The 18,145-nt window shown below is 34.6% G+C and overlaps 1 protein-coding gene across 4 annotated transcripts in view; it reads left to right on the top strand.

Annotated features, from left to right (window-relative positions):
• Window positions 1-18,145, top strand: part of mak (male germ cell-associated kinase) — a 37,121-nt gene that overhangs the window by 7,947 nt on the left and 11,029 nt on the right. For 3 of the 4 annotated variants that reach the window (XM_042714150.1, XM_042714152.1, XM_042714149.1), the window contains exons 3-8: window positions 5,055-5,109; window positions 5,719-5,840; window positions 10,452-10,534; window positions 13,764-13,896; window positions 14,737-14,908; window positions 17,403-17,570. In XM_042714150.1, coding sequence (XP_042570084.1) covers window positions 5,055-5,109; window positions 5,719-5,840; window positions 10,452-10,534; window positions 13,764-13,896; window positions 14,737-14,908; window positions 17,403-17,570 — 733 coding nt within the window. Of the gene's footprint in view, window positions 1-5,054; window positions 5,110-5,718; window positions 5,841-6,154; window positions 6,235-10,451; window positions 10,535-13,763; window positions 13,897-14,736; window positions 14,909-17,402; window positions 17,571-18,145 lie in introns of all 4 variants that reach the window. The other variant, XM_042714151.1, reaches the window with a different exon arrangement.

Genomic DNA, 18,145 nt, shown 5'->3' with positions numbered 1-18,145 from the left:
TTAGACCCATGTATACGAGAAGTTGAGAGTTCCACCGAGATGATGTCCAACAAATACATAGTCCAGATTAGTCTGTCCATTGTGTGAGGAGGATTCCAGTGGTTGACTAGCAAATTTTTTGCTGCCGTGATTGCAGCTAACAGTAAACATCTTTGTTTGACGGACAAGGTGAGGTCCCATAAGTCATTCATGAAAAAATGGTGTGGAGTCAATTTAAATTAAAAAGTTAACATTAATGTGAACAGTAAAAGAGACAGTCACTTAACCATTTAGAGCATCTCTTCTCTGATTAGACAGCAAATGTCCAACTGAAGTTCACAGAGAGTTGGTGGATGAAAGGGATCTGAAAAAAATCTTTTGCTGCTTCTGGGCAGTATAGCATTTTAGGTTGACCTTGATTGAGAATGACCTTCATTGTTTGAAGGATAAAGAACTAACTGGCGCAAATGCACTTCTTCTTTTTGCGGTGACCGGAGAAAAATCTGGAAAGATAAACAGCGTTTGCTCCGTTGGATATTTTCACCGGGGCATGAAGTCTGGCAGCCCACAACAGTTCAAAGATGAAAACCCATGGTTTAGCGCAATCTGAGGAGAGCCTTGTGTACACGTGATGTGCTCGCTCCACTTCAATCTCTTTGCCCACCAGAGACGGGAGCCACGTCATTAGCAATCTTTTCAAAAAGCCCATAGGGTTGTCGTTTTCGGAACCTTCAGGCAATCCAACCAGACACAGATTGCAGCGCCTATTACGATCCTGTAAATCCACAACCTGTTGCTCGAGCGCAGCTACTCGCCTAGCGTGACCTGCAACAATTTTCTTTTGTTCTCTCATCTCCCCTTTAAGAAAGTCCAATTTAGAGTATAGCGACTGAACAACTTACACGTGAGAAGCAAACTCGTTCCGCATCGCTGTCAACTCAGTTCTGAGAATGTCCCCATAGTGCGCCACAGTGTTCGCCATCTTGTCCATCATATTGCCCGTGGTCGGTAACTTGGATTTCTTCTTAATCGGAGAAGCCGAAGGGGACAACTCCTGCTGTTTCTGATTGTGTGCCATCAGGGTAAGTATTATTAATTAATAAAACTTAAAATAAAATGAAAAAAAAATCAGCAAAAAGGGGCCAAACGTACGGATCTCTACTCAAGTGCGACTAGGTTCATGAGCACGTCACATGACTCCTCAATAATCATGCAGTCTTAAAAAAAAAAAAAAAAAACTTATTAAACTGCTAATTACTACCTAAAACTGCTTTTCAGACACCAAACTGAATGCACAGGGTTGTTGGATATCATAGGTAATGAAAGATACATCTTTGCTCCCTTCAAAAATACACCAGATAAAGGCATTTTAGTATAGCTGTTATGCAACATGATTTTCACATGCATTGTGCAGATGATGCTGAATATGTTGTATTTAAGGTCAACATGAAATCAAAATTAACTACATTAACTTATAACACATTCACAGTTGCATGTCATTCAACTTGTGAAACTTTTAGAAAAATGTATTAACTTCTTTTGCCGCTAAAGCATCTTTTTATTCTGACTGACACATCAAATGCCCTTACTTCCTCATTCTGATAAATTCCTATATTGCCAAACATTCTTTTTCTTATTGAAAATATATTTTTTTCACTTAGAAATCAGATTATGCAAAGAAAATTTGATCAACTTTAAAGGGGTCATATGATGTTGCTAAAAAGATCATTATTTTGTGTATTTGGTGTAATTAAATATTTATGCGGTTTAAGGTTCAAAAACACATTATTTTCCACATACTGTACATTATTGTTTCTCCTCTATGCCCCGCCTTTCTGAAACACATTGTTTTTTTTACAAAGCTCATTGTTCTGAAAAGCGAGGTGTGCTCTGATTGGCTAGCTATTCATAGCATTGTGATTGGTCAAATGCCTCAAGTGTGTGATGGAAATTTTACACCTCTTCTCATACTGTTTTTTCGCACATCTCTCTTTGATAACACACCTGATTCAGATAATCAGCTCGTTAGAAGAGAGCTCCGTGGATGAACTGTTCCCATTGACACTTTACCCACACAGTGTTCATTGCTCCCTACTCCCTGAGCAGGGGAAATCTGTTGAAGTTTACCTCTTTTCAGAACATTCATTCACGGATTTGCGCTGTGCAACAACTTCACACATGGACAATTGTGACATCATATACCTCTGTAAATAAATACAATTTAAATTCATGTCTTGCACACTTCAGTGCACTTTGAAAGGAACATATATACGTTGGCTTCGAACTGTTATCATGGCGGAATATCCAGTGATGTCCACTTATGAAGGGCACTTATGTTCGAATAGAACAAACGTCTGAAGCCATAAGAGAAACATACAAAACATTTAGTGAAACAACATTATTATTTAGTGGGAAACAAATAAAAGTTAATAAGTGTAGGACTAAATCTGGTAAAATGTTACACATTGCTCTTTGTATTGTTGTAAAATACATTCATGAAAACAAGTAGCCTATATATATAAAATTAAAAGACATTTCTTTTAAATGCATAGCACAGTAATGAAGGCAGCATCGTGTGAGAGAGAGAACAGAACAAAGAGATTGATAATCTTTCATTGCGCAAAAGTATAATACGAAAGGGTATGGCTCCATTACAGAGCAGCACAAAACCCTTACACTCTTAAAATTCAAGCGATGACATAGACCATTGACATAGACATGACCATTTTTTTTAATCTGAATATATATATATATATGAATACTTAAAAAAACAAAAACTTTCTTAAACATAAATAATCTTAAGAACATTAAAGATCCAAAAAGAACCTTTTGTGAAACAGAAAGGTTCTTCAGATGTTAAAGGTTCTTAATGGAACCATTTAGACAAAAAGGTTCTTAATCTATGGCTTTGCGAAGCACCTTTATTTTTATGAGTGTATGGGCATCCCATGCACAGAATGATGCGCTTCAAGTAGGGATATGCCGGTATCAAATTTTCATGTTGCGATTTATTGCTAATGCTTTTATCACAGTATACAGTATATGGTCATAATACAGTATAACAGGTTTAATAACTTTTTTTTTATAACAAAAATAAATGAATATTTAAATACAATAAAACAATACAGAAAAAAATATATAAAGTTAAATGTTTTACACAGATTAAAGTGCAAAAGAACTATAAAAGACCAATAGGTATCACTTTAAAATAAGACCTCATTAGTTAACCTTAGTTAATGCATTAACATTCACAATAGCTACATTTGCTACAGAAGTTATTAATCTGTGTTAAAAAATACAAGTCTTAGTTCATGTTAGCTCATTAAATAACACAGTTGCAACTTTCGATTTTAACAACGTGTTATTAAATATTGGAAAATACCTAAGATAATGAATGTTCAGAAGAATTTGTCATTGGCAGTTTGTTAACTAATGAATTAACTAATGTTAACTAATGAGGCCCTAATGTAAAGTGTAAATGAACAATAAAGAATCAAAACACTTTCAAACAATACCTAGGGCATGTTGTAGTCCAGATTAAAATGTAAAAAATTTTTTTTAAAATGAATAGCCTATTAAGTCTAAATATTTAAGTATTTGGTGATGTGATGAACACCATCGCAAATACACAAATCTGAATGGCTATTTAAATCTATTTAAATACGTGTTAGAAAGTAGCAGCTGCTTTATTTATGGGGTTTCCAGAGTAATCGCTGCATTTTCTGCAGTTTAGCGCCATCTGCTGTCAGAGAATGAATGTGCTTTCATTCAGCACGTTCCCCCATGTGCTTCTCATGCGTTCTTGTTTACATCAGAGTGCACACTTCTTTCAAGCAGCATACAGCGGTGTTGTGCATTTTGACCAGTTGATGGGAATAATGTCCTTAAAATGCATCCCAAATTCTGAATAATTTGTAATGTATAATCATTCACGGTATTTAGAAGGGCCCACGATAACAATATCGTGCATATTCATTACCGTGATATATCGCGTTGCCAAATACCGGCACATGTCTAGCTTCAAGCAACACGGAGTCACAGCACGTAGCTCCTCATAAAAAAAGGGAAGAGATATTGCTGCGTAGTGTATTATATCTGTGCAATATTTTATTGAGCCTTTTCTTTTAACAGTTTTAAATTATATCTATATAGTACGCGACACTCATATGCTGAATGGAGGATGACAGACGATTTACGGATTAATTAAATATTCATCTATGATATGTAACACTCCAGAACACTTGAAATATCTGACGTTATGAATGTGGCCAAGCCTTCCTCAGTGAAACATCTTACACACACTATATCAGATTTGGATTATACCGATACTGAGTATCAGATCGATGCATCCCTATTTGTGATGGTGAAAGCAGTGAATGTGGCCAAGCCTTCCTCAGTGTCAGCTCTGCTCTCTTTTACATAATTCCATGTGCATCTTGCACTTGTCCTGCTACTGCTTTAAACTATCCAGGACTTATTATAACACTTACATATTGTTGCTCTTTTGTTGGTTTGATTGCTTCTTTTGTGCTCATTTGTAAGTCGCTTTGGATAAAAGTGTCTGCTAAATTATAAATGGTTAAATGCAAATGTAAATGTAGAAACATAGACAAGGGCTGCTCAAGTATAGAAACCAAAAAGTATGATTTAAAAAGTTAATTGTAAGAACTAAAATGTAAAAATCAGTTAAAAATAATTAGGCTAAAGCATTTATTTATTTTTCATAAAATTAACACAAGTAAGAGATATATTGAAGAATTTTCATTTGCACCATATAACTATACATAATAATTAACAGGAACATTTTACTACACAAATGCCACATGGAGACTTCTGTGATCAGTGATGACGCTGATATTGTGTTGATTGTGATACATTGATAAATTATGAGTGTTGAATCAATTGTGAGACTGTAAAACTGATTCCTAGTGCTAAATTAAAGTAACTATGTAAGCAATATTAATATTTGCATTGTTTCATAATAGGGAGGTAGATTTTGATAATTGACTGGTTTATTTTAGCAGTTTGTTGGTAATGAAACCATGGAGATATATTGGTCATTGTGTTTCTCACAGAATGAAGAGGAAGTTCTACTCTTGGGAGGAGTGCATGAATTTGAGGGAAGTCAAGGTACGTTCTCAGAGGACACATATGAAGCCTTCATTAATCATTTAAAAACTAAAAATTGTCATCAGACATTTAGTATTTACACTATGCCCTTACCACAATGCGACAACAGTTTGCCTGTCCACACCAGCTGTGACAAGGTTATAAGACACTACAAAATCTGACAATAAAATGGATAATTAAATTAAATTATTAAAGATTTTAACATTATTAAAAATATGTATATATTTACAGATACAGTCTTTGTCATGGTGTCGACTTGTTTGTACAGAGTTCACAGTTCTTCTTTGCTTAATTTCCTTAATTTCAAACTATAATGAATATATTATCTATTGTCACTTTTTATGGAATATCCCGCACAATGATATTCAAACTAAAAATAAACCTTAAGATTATACAGAGCACTTAATCAGTAACTCAGATTATCATTGTCATTGTGTACATAGTTTTTTATTTTTGCCCCCAGCCATGATGTTGCCAAAATAGATTGTTTTGCTTGTCAAATATTGTTGTCGCAGCTGGTTAAGACACGGTGTAAATGGACACAGGCACAACTGTAAAATCTGGGGGTTCATAGTGTTTCTGCTGGTATTCTTCATTTCTGTGTTGCAGTCGCTGAAGAAACTGAATCATGCTAATGTGGTGAAGTTAAAGGAGGTGATACGAGAGAATGACCACTTGTACTTTGTCTTTGAATACATGAAAGAAAACCTCTACCAGCTCATGAAAGACAGGTATGAAGAGATTCATATTCCATCTGCTATTTCTTATTATTAAGTCCCCATGATGCCCTTTAATATACAAAGGAAAGGAATAGTTCAATGTTATAAACAATATTAACAATACTATGGAAGTTAATGGTGACCAGAAACTGTTTGATTAACCACAAGAAAGAAACTCATACAAGTGTTTTTTTTTTTTTTTTTTTTTGCTATTTACAACTATCCTTTGAAGTCAAACTCAACCTTGGTCAAAACATTTTGAAATGGTTGTCACTGTGCTTAATGAACAGCACTTTTTGACAGCTCTGCTGATTCTCTGTCTCCAGAACCAAATTGTTCCCAGAGTCAGTCGTCAGGAATATAAGCTTTCAGATATTGCAGGGACTATCATTTATTCATAAACATGGTAGGTCACAGGGCCGTCATATTTGTGTCCAACAAACTAGAACAACTGAGTCTTGAGTCCTGTATCAGATGTCTCAGGACCTACTACAGACTGAATCTTGGGACAGTTTTTGCTGAAGCCTCAGTTGTTCTTGTATCTATGTGGTGACAGGATGTGTGAGTATCTCAGGTGCTGCCAAAATGTTCAACTAAATCCCATAAAACCTGAAATGCCCATGTCTTCTCTTCAGACCCATTGTATTATAAGCAGTTAAAGGGGTCATATCATGTTTATTAAAATATTTCCCCCCCCTCTGAAATTCACTGATAATGTTAGTGTCTTAGAGCCTTCCATATAAGTGCCCTATGGTAGCCAAAATGATCAGGGATCTTATTAAAAATAAATTTCAGTTACTCCTTTCTAAAGGCTAATTCACCTTGCACCGACAAATGCTGATCAACGGCAATGGACACTTTTGTCTGTATTTGTCGGATACCCCTGTTGGCGTCTGTTGCTGGTCGGCACTTGTTTTCGCCAACTGAATATGTTCAGTTGCCATTCATTTGGGTCATGGAATGTCTGAAAAGTGACATATTTTAATCTGATGATATTTGCCATTGGTCGGTGCTGTTGGTGGGGTGTGAATTAGCCTTACTGTTGATATATATCAGATAGATATGAGGAGAAGCAGGTGCTAGTCACATCCAGAAACAACCTTTTGACAGATTTAATCACATTTTACATAATGTTTTTTAAATGTTTTTATTTATATATTTTGTTTTTGTTCTGGTACAAACAAATACAAAAATTAAGGAAAAAATATTAAAATATTAATATTAGACAAAATATTTAATTTCATAGGTGTATATTTACCAAGCAGTTCACTATTAAAAAATTAAATTTTTTACCTGAGATTTGAAAACAAATTACTCTGTGAATATATATATTGTAATGTTTTGGGTTTTCTTACTATTTATGTTATTTAATTTATATCTATATACTATTATATGTATATATATATATATATATATATATATATATATATATATATATATATATATATATATATATATATATATATAATAACTTACAGAAATAGTAACAAAACCCCAATATATATAAATATAAAAAAAAAAAAAAAAAATACAAATAAAACTATATATATATATATATATATATATATATATATATATATATATATATATATATATATATAATATATAAAAATATATATATATTAGTGGTGGGCATAGATAAATTTTTTAATCTAGATTAATCTCACTGTAATATTGGAATTAATCTAGATTAAAATGGCTCATTTGAATTCTGCCGAAAGGCATTCAGATTATGTTCAATAAGATGTACATGTTAGTACTGATAGAGCTGTGCTGCAATCAAACATAGTAGTTTGACGATGACTCTTCCCCTGCGCTACATTGCTTGGCCCGGCATCTTCCATATTAGCTAAGGGATGCTTTGCGTTTAGGTGGTACTTGAGATTGGAAGAACTCCTACAGTAAACTAATTCCGCATTGCACAAGTTGCAAACAACCTTACGCCTGTTTCACACATACTCCGTCTGCAGTTGCATATTTTTTTTACACACCCATGTTAACGGATTCCAGCGTTCACGCGGTTGTGGTCCGTCAGTGTGTTCCAGGAGTGGTGCGTCTGCAGCAGTGCAGCGATCGTTTAAGTACCGAATCTATTTTTGCTGTGCTGCATGAATTAAAATGACAGCGCATTGTTCGCGGTAAAAAAATTAACATGGATTGACACGGAAATGCAGTAATTTCACAATAAATGAATGCTAATTAAAGGCCTCTGTGTTATACACGCAACACATGGGTTTTTGGCTAGCTTTAAAACAAGAAAAAGAGCACCTTTAGATAAACGAGGCAACATGATATAGGCCTATACACTTTTATGGAAGCAGAAAAACAAAGTTCATTAAGAACTGTGCGATTGCTTGTAATAAAGATTTAAATGCAAAAGGCACGAGAGTCGACTGTTTCTGTCAGTGGTGCTTTAATTTTAAATATTTGCGATATTCCAACAAGAAAAGTAGGCTAATTGTTGTGTTTAAAATGTTTTGCAGCTTGCTTGAGCAGCTTATTATACAAACCTAGAAGTCAAATGCATGAATAATATGTTGTTTATATTTATTAAGTTTAAACTAATGTTTATGATTATGAAAGATTGTTACTGTTCTGTGATAAGAGTCACATTTTTTTTACATGGTTTTACATGGTTTGAAATATAGAATAATGAACAAATGTTGTGTTTGTGGACTAAACAGCTGCGGATCAGTAGCGGAGTTCAAACGCGTCCTGTGTGAAAGCACAATGAGTCAGTGATGCTTCTGCACCACATACGTAACGCACACGGACTGCATACTCAGATGGAGTATGTGTGAAACAGGCTGAGTCTTTTGTGAGGTTTTTTTTTTGGGAAGCTTGGTAATTTCACAGTAGGCATACACACAGGTTTGAAGACTCGTTCTCGCCCCCTATAGACCCCTTAAAAGTTTGTAAACATTGCAACGTCTCCGGGTGGGTGGGGCTTAGCTGGAGGCAAAAAGAGGCGCGGACGCAATGTTGACAAGCGTAAACTAGCACGTTTTAGGAGGGATTTATTAAACATGGATGCAGAAGAAGGTACGGAACTGTCCGAATATGTACAGTCACTGACTCTGCGGGACCGTGACAAAAAAAAAAAAAAATAATAAAAAAAGTGGGAGTTAGCATACATTTATCAATTAATTCAGTTGATCACTCACAGTTGATCAGTTCACTGACCAAACTGGTTATCTGACCAAAATATAACGACGAGTGGATAACATTACAGTAGCCTAATTTATTTATTTATTTTTAGCTAAGCCTGGCGTAGTTCTTGTATCTTGTTCTCATTGGAAACATTTTAACCAGGTTTTGGATATTTCCTAGACAACATATGAATTACTTTCGGGTGGTTTGGGGAATTTTGTCAAGGCTTATTGTCTAATGTAACATATCGCTGGGCTAACTATGATTAGCAATGTGGATTATTTTAAGAGATCATTCAAAGGATGGCACACACATCTATCGCTGGATCAATCGCTGTATGTTTGTTTAACATTTAAGCTATCTAGTGCGCTGAAGGTTGGCGACTTTTCACCTATAAAACATAAACTTGCTGATTTGTACTAGATAAAACCAACACACCAGTACATATGCATAGATTATTTTACCTAATATGAAGTGTGCACTGCAAACACGAGCATTATTTATGATCGTCTCTGTCTAGTCTGTACGCCGTGTTGCATTCAACCACAATTGTCTTCTTGATTTCTGTGAAGGAATGTCGGCCGGGATCCGGTGAAGACTTTAGTTTTGAACCAAAAGTGCCGTTCCTTCTATTCTGGCAGCCAAAAAACACAACAAGACGACATTTTAAAGTCAAAGCCTCAAACTTTTAGAGCGCCTGCTATTTTGACGTCAATGCCGCAAACCACCAGCTAGAGCGGTGACGTCACAGTGACGTAGGCGATTAAGGGGTCTATAGTGCAATTCATCTAGGTAAACATCCGCGCTATCACGGTGAAAGTCATCATAGCTTGCGTAGTATAGACCCAGCTCCCAACCCATCTTTGAGAATAGATTAACGGCGATATTTTTTTTATCGCCCGATAAGAGTCTCACGTTAACACAGCACATTAACGCTGATAACGGCCCACCACTAATATATATATATATATATATATATATATATATATATATATATATATTATTATATATACATATTATATATTTTTTTTATATATTATATATTTATAATAAATTTTTATTTTTTTTATTGATTTTTTTTTCAAAATTTGAGCCAGGGAAGTTTCTGAAATTTGGTTGTTTTGACGTAATAACCCAAAGGTTATTTTTTTTGGTACTAAGGATGGTGTTTTGAGTTCTGCAAGTTGAAGTATGTTTTCATGGTACAATGACCTCTTAAAATAAATCCAATTTATTTTTCCATGATGTGATCCCTTCAAAGAAGCTAATGCTTCTTCAGCGGTAGCTTTTTTAACTATACTGTAGTACCTTATTAAGAGCTGTAATCAAACAGAAAAGTACGGAGTCTCACACATCTTGTGGGTGAAATACTTGTAGGGCTGTTCTTTTCTTATTCTCTGTCTCTGTTTTTCTCTTCTTTTCTCTTCTTTTCTCTTCTGTGTTTCTTTTGTGTGTGAAATTCTCTGGCATCAGGGAAAATAAGATGTTTACTGAGAATGAAATAAGGAACATCATGTTTCAAGTTCTCTCTGGTTTGGCATTTGTGCACAAGCATGGTAAGATTTTCTTACACTTTCATTTGTTCTTCTCTAATGTGTTAAGGAGCTTCATAACACCGTTATGAACTTTAATTAGTTCTCAATTACATTTATAATACTGATATGTGACGTTTATGAGGTTACTTTTTTGTTTTATGTTTATATGTTATTTTACACCCACAGTCAAGGAGGGAAACAAACCTTATTGTCCACCAGACAAGGTGGCTTATGAAGGCCCATTTTTAAATAAAAAAAATTATATATATATATATATATATATATACAGTACAGACCAAAAGTTTGGAAACATTATATATTTAATATTTTTGAAAGAGTTTCTTCTGCTCATGCCTGCATTTATTTGATCATAATACCGAAAAAAAATAATATATTTATTATTACAATTTAAAATAATTGTTTATAAATTTATTATACTTTAAATTATCATATTTCTGTGATGCAAAGCTGATTTTTAGTCATATATCACATGATCCTTTAGAAATCATTATGGCTCAAAGTTGGAAACAGTTCTGCTGCTTAATATTTTTTTCAAGGCCATGTGATACTTTTTTTATTTGAATAAAAAGTAAAAAAATAAAAATAAAAAAAATAAGCTATGTTTTTAAAATATAAATATTTTGTAATAACAGTATACACTACTGGTCAGTAAAGTTTGGGTCAGTAATTTTTTTTTCTTTTCTTTTTTTTAAATAAAATCAATACTTTTATTCAGCAAGGATGTGTTAAATTGATAAAAAGTGATAGTAAAGAAAATATATTATTAGAATATTAGAATTTTTTTTTTTTTTTTTTGAATAAATGCAATTCTCTTTAACCTTTTATTCATCAAATATCAGACAGCAGAACTGTTTCAAACACTCATAATAAATTAGAATATTAGAATGATTTCTAAAATCATGTGAAGACTGGTAGGTGGCGACACTGAAGGCTGGAGTAATGATGCTGAAAATTCAGCTTTGCATCACAGGAATAAATTATTTTTTTTTAAAGTATATTCAAATAGGAAACTATTAGGGCTGTTTCGAATGCCATTTTTTGAGCTTCGAAGCTTAGGTGGCAATCAATATCGAATATTCGAAGCTTCGGCGGGTGGGGCTATATATAATAATAGCGTCGGTTTGCATTTGTATCATCTTTCACGACTTCACGTTTCACTCTTCGGCATCGTAAATGTGTTGCGGCAGACCCAGTGGAGTGCAGTGTTGCATTTGGTGCAATATGATCAGGTGGCACACATTCTTTAAATATTAATAAACATTTAATAATCTTTTAAATAGAACAGTTTCCGGTACGCATTACACGGGCAGGTTTTGCTCCGAAAACGGACAGTGCACAAGTGATACAAAAACACAAAGTCTGTTGAGAGCAAGAACTTTAATAAGGTATTAATAACGAACAATTCTTTAAAACAAATGAATCCCAAAAAAGAAATTAAATTAGTAACACACAGTGATTTCAACAAACTGTAATAAATAAAGAACACGGTAGCATGCTTATAAACAGTTGAATAAGAATAAATGAATTGTTTTTTAAAATGACACAAAATGTAATATCTATTACAATTATTTTATTCTATATAAGGGATTTATTTTGTCTTATTCTGACTTTTTGTTAATTTTAAACGATGCTTTTATTGAAAGCATGTTGCGGTGTTTTTTTTATTTATTATTATTAGCCTGCAGTTCGTTGAACTACATTCATTTATTATTCGTAAATGTAATAATTACTGACACCGTAACGAAACGAAGGCAGAGAGTTCCCACTCCTAAGTTATAAAGTGACAGGTGACAGTCATATACGCCTCCATACTCACGGAAGTCCAGATGTCCGTTGTGAAACTTAAGGCCGTAGCTTTTTCAACAAGAGCATAATTTGGCCTCGCAGATCGCTGTATTAAGAGACAGGGTGTTTGAAATACTGGAACTGTTTGGGACAGTGTAGTCTGGCTCCATTATCTTCATTAATTTTCCTGAAGCCTTCGCCTTCAACTACATTAACGGGCCTCATATCCATAGCGACAAACTCCACTATGGCATCTGTTATCTCTCTCTTTCTTTTCTCTGTTAACGGTTTTCGGAATTGCAGGATCTGCTGTGAAGTTTTGGGTTTTGTTGAGCATGTTGATGGCTGCGATATACCTATATACCTGTGGATGTAGGCTACCTATAAACAAATTATTATTAGCCTGTGCTGCTGTATGTTTTTAAATAGTGTCGTATTTGCAATTAGCCTATTTATCATAGCAAATTAAGCGCATAAAAGCAGTTTTTTTTTTTTTTTTTTTTTGCCGCGTGCTACTTACAGAACTCAGGTGATTTTTTGAAACTTGTGGTGCTGTTGTGGTAGGCCAGTTTCAAATCGCATATTTGACACACTGCCTTTGTCTTGTCATCCTAACTTAATTTAAAGTGCTCCCAAACAGCTGAGGTCTTGGGCATTTTGTACCTATTCAGTATGAGATGAAAATAAATCACTACGTTCGCCAACGGGCGGTTTTTGAGTGAGAATGAGTCCGCGACGGAAGTCACGTGTTTTGAAAAAAAAAAAAAAGAATATTCGAATCTCAAAACTGAAAATCGAATGCCACCTGGTTTTCACAAAAATATTAAGCAGCACAACTGTATTACAAACCTAGAAACTATTATTTTAAGTTGTAATAATATTTCACAATATTACTGTTTTTTTTCTGTATTTTTGATCAAATAAATGCAGGCTTGATGAGCAGAAGAAACTTCTTTCAAAAACATTAAAATAGTAATGTTTCCAAACTTTTGGTCTGTACTGTGTATAGTGTGTGATATATATATATATATATATATATATATATATATATATATATATATATATATATATATATATATATATATATATATATATATATATATATATATAATATGTGAATGTATGTAAGAAACTGGTCGAAAGCATTAATGGTGCGTTCAAAATTTGTCCCCCTAACTGAAAATTTTTACTCAAAAGATATGAAACTTTTTTTTTGAAAGAACAGAAAATTACCTGGATTGGACTGATAACAGGTATTAATTTTGTGTACACAATCCAAGTATATTGTGGTGTTTGTTACAAACTAAACTTCTTAAAGTTTATTAAGCTTTAACGGTGTTATATAGGCTCCATATCTCTGCATTTGCATTAGGTGGAAGCAATAAACATAGAGACATTCTTAAGTGCATGTTGACATCAGTATCTCTTTGGCACGATCCTGTAGGATTTTTTCACCGGGATATGAAACCGGAAAATTTGCTATGTATGGGTCCAGAGCTGGTGAAAATTGCTGACTTCGGATTGGCTCGGGAGATCCGCTCTCGACCTCCTTATACAGACTATGTCTCAACAAGATGGTAAGAGTATAAAAACTGTCACTGGAATTTATTTTTTATTTTTTTGGTGAAAATGTGCATTTTCACAAACTGACAAATGCACAGAAAAATAAACCAACAAAACATAAAACTATTCTACTGTAGAACTAGGTAAATTGTGTATTGAGACTAGGGCTGGACAATATATCGAACGATATGATAATGCGCATCTCGTCAGTAAAGCCGGTTAAATGATTAGCGGTAAATCCCCATCACCTGCTTTCAAATGGAGCTGCAGTTAATTCACAGAGCCGTAGTTCACTGACAAGCTACGCTATATCGAGTTCATTATTTGAAGATGAATCGCCTTCGATAATGAACTCGATATAGCGTAGCTTCTCAGTGAACTACGGCTCTGTGTATTAACTGCAGCTCCATTTTGAAAGCAGGTGATGGGGATTTACCGCTAATCATGGAACCGGCTTTACTGACGAGATGCGCATGATCATATCGTACTATAAAAAATAAAACCCTATTGAGACATGGCCATAGTATTATGGGAGGGCAGAGGGCATTGTGTAATTTTATAATACAGATCTACCCATTATCTTCTAGTAAAAGAAACACATACATGCCGTTAGTAGTAGTACCATTAATCACTTTTATTTGGTACCAATTCTTCTGTCAGGTAAATTATGTTTCAGTCAAAAGTCATAATTGGGATTTATGTAAAAGGAGTTAATTTTTACTATATATTATATTTTGATCAGCTTTGATACTTTAAGAATAATAAGTGAATGTGCTAGTGTCCAGCTGGACCTGGTTTCCCTACTGGAAGAAATGTGAGCATTTCAAAGTTCTGTCTTATGTGTTTGTGTTCAGGTATCGAGCTCCAGAGGTGTTATTGAGGTCACCAGTGTATAGCTCACCAATAGACATCTGGGCAGTAGGTTGCATCATAGCTGAACTCTACACGCTTCGACCTCTGTTTCCTGGCAACAGTGAGGTGGATGAGATTTTCAAGATCTGCCAGGTTCTTGGTACAGTAAAGAAGGTATGATCAAATGTGAAGATGAATAAACTGTATCAAGAAATTTGGAGTGGTCAAGTGATCAACAGCCCAAAGTAGTGTCTAACCAGCTGACTGGAAAAAAAAAAAAATTAGTTGGTGAGGCTTTAGATTTTGGGCCTATAGAAACTGACTTGTAGAACTTTGAAACACCAACAACTTCATGATACAGGTCAATTTTGAATGAATTTTGAAGTTAATTAGTAACAGTAATATTAACAGTAATGTTTATTGTGCATGGAATAGTGTTAAAACAATTGTGAAAAAAATACTTGGATTAGCTCTTCATTCTGCATTTAAGGTTACTGACACAATTACTATAGTGTCAAATATTCTCAAATGCTGAAAGTGTGACATAAGGCTCATTGACTAAACAATACTACATATACCAAAAAGCATGAACTGTGACAAAATTGAAACAAAAAGCATAACTTACTTTTCTCAAACACTACACATTTCATTTCACAATTATTAATATTAACATTTTGGTTTCAAGTGTGGGAATGAGCACCAGACAAATTCAGTTCATTACATTGTTGAAATCAGTTTACAAAATTAAGGCATTTTCAGAATGTATTTATTTATTTATTTTTTACTGATGAACATGCTCAGGGTTAAGAGCTCTCCAGCAGTGGAGAACACCCTCTCTACTCCTACACTTGTACCAAAAAACCACTCCCTTAACCAAACCATTGCATCACTATAAAATTACATATGTCAATGTAATAAATGAGTACAAAATCATTCACCTTAAAAAAAGTCATAAAAAAGAAAGAAGATAGGAGGGGAACATGCATCTTAAAAAAAGTCCTCAAAAACAAAGGAGTCAAAATTTTTTTTCTGGCAGGGTGGGGATAGATTTGTCAGATTCGCAACAGGATTCAGGATTTGACATTCTAATTCATAACTTTTACAGAACTCATGTAGCCCAAATTATGTAGACCACATTGGTAAATTTATAAAATAGAAAAACGCATATACCATTATACATTAATTAGCATTAGAATATAACTAGCTGAAATAATTAACATTAAGTTAATTGTCTTATAATTTAATTAAATCTGTGATGCCTCCATTGCCATTTTGGGCTTAGACCTCCTGTCTGTTCACCTTAAGTTTTAATTTTAAGTGGCTTCAATGTAGGGCTGGGCGATATATCTAACGATATGATCATGCGCATCTAGTCAGTAAATCTGGTTCCTTGATTAGCGCTAAATCGCCATCACCTGCTTTCAAATGGAGCGGCATTTAATAGACAGAACCGTAGATCACTGACAAGCTACGCAATATCGCGTTCATTATCGAAGGCGATTCATCTGGGATAATTAATGCGATATTGAGTAGCTTGTCAGTGATCTACGGCTCTGTCTATTAAATGCCGCTCCATTTGAAAGCAGGTGATGGCGATTTAGCGCTAATCAAGGAACCAGATTTACTGACTAGATGCGCATGATCATATCGTTAGATATATCGCCCAGCCCTACTTCAATGCATTTATTACATCTTCAGCACATTGTTATTTCTGCCTCTGTTAATGTCCACGTATCTTTGGCATTTTTCCACACCTTGGTTGAGAGTAATGCAGTGGAAATTGTGGGCTGTTGTTCTATGAATCACGCTGTTCCACCTCGTGCAAAGTTGTGTGTCAATTAATGATCAAGAAGTCCAAGTACCTTTTGCTTGTCATGCAGGACATGGTAGCCAATAGTATTTTTCCTAAAAAAAATGGTGTGAAGCTCTGAACTCTTGTGAGAATATGGGAAACTGTCAGTACCTTCAGAGCCTCTTGGTTGGCTAGGTTCAAACAGTGCGCAAAGCATCTCACTGGAATTAATTGTCTATCTCTGCAGCTACTGACATGCTAGAGGCATTATCAGTCTTCTATTCCCCATTCAGGCAGCACACCATTTAGTAAATCTGCCATGATTGCTAAGGTGTGATTATCAAACATTACTCTAGTCTACAGAACATGCAAGACAAGTTCCTATTGTGTAGAGGCAGTGGCAGATTACTGTATTCCTCTTGATGTCCAAGCATGGCAGGAAATATAAACTCTGTTCACAGAATAGAGTGACAGCAGGGTGTCTAGCTTAATTAGACTGGAATTGCAGTTTCTCTTAAAAACTGACATATGGGGCATTGTATAGCATGCCTTACAGCTTTGAAGCAATTTGTATTCTCCACAACACTGTATGGCCATAAATTCTGACATATGAAGATCAATACGGAAGCAGCTGTATTGATGCATGCATTGTCAGGAGTTCATTAATATATCAATATATAATCAATATTCTAAGCGCATCTCTACTTAACTCCAGGCATTATTTATACTATATATGAGGATGAGCTACATGTGTCTTTAATAATGAATTGTCTTGATCAGTTTATAATGTATTTGATTTGGTTCTTATCTTTTACAGTATTTATTTAGTATAATGGGTAAAATGTGCTTGATAGTAAAATTTATTTTTCCCTGCAGTCAGACTGGCCGGAGGGTTATCAGCTTGCTGCTGCAATGAACTTCCGCTTCCCCCAATGTGTTCCTACACCACTGAAAACTCTGATCCCCAATGCCACCAATGAGGCTTTAGACCTCATGAAAGATCTCCTCCAGTGGGACCCAAAGAAAAGACCCTCTGCTGCAAAGGTGTATATAAATAGTTTTTTTGTTTTTTTAATAAAAATAAAGCTTTTGGTGTAGAATTAATTCAGTTTGAGGTAAGACATTTGTTCAGTTGGTTAGTGTGAAAGACGTTCCCTTTCATATTTTCACTTCGACACCCTCTAGTTTGACGATTTTTCAAAGACTGTATAGAATCATGCCAATTTATTGTCAGATAGCCGTCACTTGACTAACACCCCATAAGGATGTGTGCACAGACGATCTATCTTCACTATTCAATCTATTCATCTGCCTGTAGTGGATTTTAGGAGTTTTCTCTTCATATTTAGAGGCTCACATCAAGTTGTCTTTGCTGCTCAGACTGGATACAATTCCATAATTCATTCCATAAGTGTGTGGCTCTGTGTCCTTGACGTATTTCTCCTGATCACTTGCATAATATGTCTCTGGTGGAGTTTGCAATTGAAGATTTATTTCCAAGTTCTGAAGCTTGTAAATAAATCTCTTTTGGAATAAATTTTGTGTTATCCACCACCACATCTGACTGAGGAGTTTGTTGCCAGCCTTCACTTTGGGGGGAAAAGTTTAACAGTTTTTTG

Source organism: Cyprinus carpio, chromosome A24 (genome assembly GCF_018340385.1).
Source record: "Cyprinus carpio isolate SPL01 chromosome A24, ASM1834038v1, whole genome shotgun sequence".
NCBI classification, from domain to species: domain Eukaryota; kingdom Metazoa; phylum Chordata; class Actinopteri; order Cypriniformes; family Cyprinidae; genus Cyprinus; species Cyprinus carpio.
The sequence above is the reverse complement of the archived record's forward strand: the minus strand, read 5'-3'. Positions and strand labels throughout refer to the sequence as shown.